This window comes from Chiloscyllium plagiosum, chromosome 7 (genome assembly GCF_004010195.1).
Source record: "Chiloscyllium plagiosum isolate BGI_BamShark_2017 chromosome 7, ASM401019v2, whole genome shotgun sequence".
NCBI classification, from domain to species: domain Eukaryota; kingdom Metazoa; phylum Chordata; class Chondrichthyes; order Orectolobiformes; family Hemiscylliidae; genus Chiloscyllium; species Chiloscyllium plagiosum.
This window is the reverse complement of record NC_057716.1, coordinates 25,019,689-25,023,238: the sequence shown is the minus strand read 5'-3', so window position 1 is coordinate 25,023,238 and position 3,550 is coordinate 25,019,689. Positions and strand designations below refer to the sequence as shown.

Sequence of the window (3,550 nt, the reverse complement as noted above, 5' to 3'; positions counted from 1 at the left end):
GGATCAATGTGGATTTCACCAGTTTCCTCATTTCCCCTTCCCCCATCTTATTCCCAGATCCAACCCTCCAACTTAGCACTGCCCTCTTGAACTGTCCTACCTGTCCACCTTCCATCCACTGATCCGCTCCACCCTTCACTCCAACCTATCGCCTTTACCCCCACCTTCACCTACCTATCACATTCCCAGCCACCTTCCCCACAGCCCTACCCCCCCTCCCATTTATCTCTCAGCCCCCTTGGGCTACAAACCTCACTCCTGATGAAGGGCTTATGCTTGAACGTGGACTCTCCTGCTCCTAGGATGGTCCCTGCCCAGCTGAATCAGACTAATAGCCCCAATCAGGGACCCCTGGCTGACAGATATAAACAGGAGTGTCAGAGATTCTATTCACTCAGAGCTGGCTCTGAGGGAGCTGGATCAGTGTCAAGGACTCTCCCCATGTAAATAAAGGGGGACTTGGTAACTGTGGAGTTACTTCAACCCCAATTTGGAAACATGCCACTGCTTGTTCATTGCGGAGTTAAAATGCTGATAGCATTGCAGGAGTACCTTCACCACATGGACTGGAACAGGTCAAGAACGTGGCACGCCATAACCTTCTCAGGGAAACTGACCAATACATGTTGGCCTTACCAGTGATGCCCACATCCACTGAATGAAATAGGAAGTTATTATATAGCAGTTTCATGTCAAAACTGGGAATATGTTTGAGGAGCATACCTTCTGCGCAAATCTTCTGCCACAGAGGCTCTGCAGCTGAACAGGTATGCTCTCAGCGATTTGAGCTGTTGCCGTAAGCGGAGGACAGTGGCCAATGCTTCCACGTGCTCGTACAGATGCGGATTATCCTGCCGGATATCAATGAGTGGCTCTTCGGATATGTACTCCAGGAATTCTTTTGCTTGTTTTGAAACCTACAGAGAAAGAGGAAGTTTGAAAACAGATGATTAGTGGCAGAAAGAATATGATCGGGTAAGTGTTTAGGTTACTTTACTATTAATCCAACTAACGGAAGTTTGAATCATAGTTGAAGAACTGGAATTCGGTTTATAAAATCTGATTGTTGTATAAGTCCACTGCTTGATGCATGTCCAGTGGGGTATGAAACCCACTGTCCTTAAACCATCCAGGCCTTTGAGACACTCCAGGTCACACTAACATAGTTGACTTTTTAAATTCTCTTTTCCAGCACCTATGCAAACCACATACAGTTACATCAAAGTGCTTCAAATTCTCAAAGTGACTAGGAATAGGCAATAAATACCTACCAGTCCAACCACCAACACCCACATTTTGACAATGATTTTTTTTCTTAAAATTGTGAGACAGTAATTGTAGAAGGTTTCAGTCAAAATAAAACAACTTCTATTGTAATCAACAGACTCCGTGCATAGCACTCTGGCCTCTAAATAGGAGGTCTTGGCTTGAAGTCCCACTTGGAAGGTAGGAACATATTTTAGGTGGACAGTGCAGTGCTGAGGGAGTATGACTCTGATGAAGTGTCACTTTTCAGATGGGACCTTAAACTTCAGCCACTTGTCCCTCCTGGGTTGATTTGAAAGATTCCAAAGCATTCTCTTGAAGAGGATGAGGGGAACTCTGCATAATGTCCTGGCTAAAATGTCACCCTGAACCAAAATGATTAATGAAAAAGAATATCTGGTCATTATTACAATGCAGTATGTGAAAACTTGTGAGGCAGAAACAAATTGCCTGATGCCCTGGTCATGCTAATCCCTCAATCAGAAATGTTCAAGAAAATTAGTCACTGCTGCTGTGGGACCTTCCAAGGTTCCAATAGCGGCCAGACTTCAGAAAGTACCCAAATGGCTGGAAAGCAGTTTGGGATGTTGAGGTTGTAAAAGCTGCTGCTTTCTAAAAGCACCTTTTCTCTTTCTTATTTTGAAACCCAATTCTCCTGGATAGCTGCACAGCACAGAAGTCCGGAGTCTTAGCTTTGCATTCTCATTATTTCACATCAAATGAAATATCTGTAAAACCAGTGGGGGAGAGGTACGGTCACTGGATTAGTCATACAGACACCTGGGCTAATAGCAGAAAGTGAAATTTGAATTCAATTCATAAATGTTGAATTATAAAACTAGATTAATAATGGTGGCCATGAAACCATCGTTGATTGCTGTAAAACCCATCTGTTTCACTACTTTCCTCACCTGGTCTGGTCTAGACTCTCAGCAAATTAACTGACTCTTAAATGTCCTCTGAAATTACCTAGCAAATCACTCAGTTGTAAATGCAATGGTTCAAAGTGGTAGCAATTAGGAATGGGCAGCAAATGCTGGCCTAGCAGGCAACACCCACAACCTGTGAATGAAGAAGAAGAAAAATCTAGTAATCCAGAGGCACAAACTAATACTCTGGGGACATGGGTTCTAATCCTACCATAGCAAGTGGCAACATTTAAATTCAGTCACGAAAATATGGAACTGAAAACTAGTTTCACCAATGGTAAGGCAGCATCCGAGGAGCAGAAGAATCGATGTTTCGGGCACAAGCCCTTCATCAGGAAGGGCTTACGCCAGAAACTTCAACTCTCCTGCTTCTCGGATGCTGCCTGACCTGCTGTGCTTTTCCAGCACCACACTCTCAACTCTGATCTCCAACATCTGCAGTCCTCACTTTCTCCTTCAGTAATGGTAACTTTGACAATGATGATCGATTGTTGTGCAAACCCAATTGCCCCCAGGGAAGGAAATCTGCCAACCTTATCTGCTATGACTTACATATGACTCCAGACTTCCAACCATGTGGTTGACTCTTAATTATCCTCTCAAGTGGTCCAACATGCCACTCACTTCAAGGGTGTTTAAGGATGGGCAACAAATATTGGCCATGAATATTGGCAACACCCAATGTCCATGAGGAAATTTTTTTTTAATTACAATTAAAAGGAATGGAAGGACTGTCATAGAGATGTACAGCATGGAAACAGACACTTCGGTCCAACCTGTCCAAGCCGACCAAATATTCCAACCCAATCTAGTTCCACCTGCCAGCACCCGGCACATATCCCACCAAACCCTTCCTATTCATATACCCATCCAAATGCCTCTTAAATGTTGCGATTGTACTAGCCTCCCCTCCACCACATCCTCTGGCAGCTCATTCCATACACGTACCACCCTCTGCGTGAAAAAGTTGCCCCTTAGGTCTCTTATATATTTTTTCCTTCTCACCCTAAACCTATGCCCTCTGGTTCTGGACTCCCCGACTCCAGGGAAAAAAAACTTTGCCTATTTATCCTATCCATGCCCCTCATGATTTTGTAAACCTCTATAAGGTCACCCCTCAGCCTCCGACGCTCCAGGGAAAATAGCCCCAGCCTGTTCAGCCTTTCCCTATAGCTCAAATCCTCCAACCCTGGTAACATTCTTGTAAATCTTTTCTGAACCCTTTCAAGTTTCACAACATCTTTCTGATAGGAAGGAGACCAGAATTGCACGCAATATTCCAACAGTGGCCTAACCAATGTCCTGTACAGCTGCAACATGACCTCCCAACTCCTGTACTCAATACTCTGACCAAT

At 44.3% G+C, this 3,550-nt stretch overlaps 1 protein-coding gene across 8 annotated transcripts in view; it reads right to left on the bottom strand.

The window, feature by feature from the left end:
- The window catches only part of plekhm3 (pleckstrin homology domain containing, family M, member 3), a 117,641-nt gene that overhangs the window by 51,512 nt on the left and 62,579 nt on the right, over positions 1-3,550 (bottom strand). For all 8 annotated transcript variants that reach the window (XM_043693284.1, XM_043693285.1, XM_043693283.1 and 5 more), the window contains one exon: positions 724-917. In XM_043693284.1, coding sequence (XP_043549219.1) covers positions 724-917 — 194 coding nt within the window. The remainder of the gene's footprint in view (positions 1-723; positions 918-3,550) is intronic.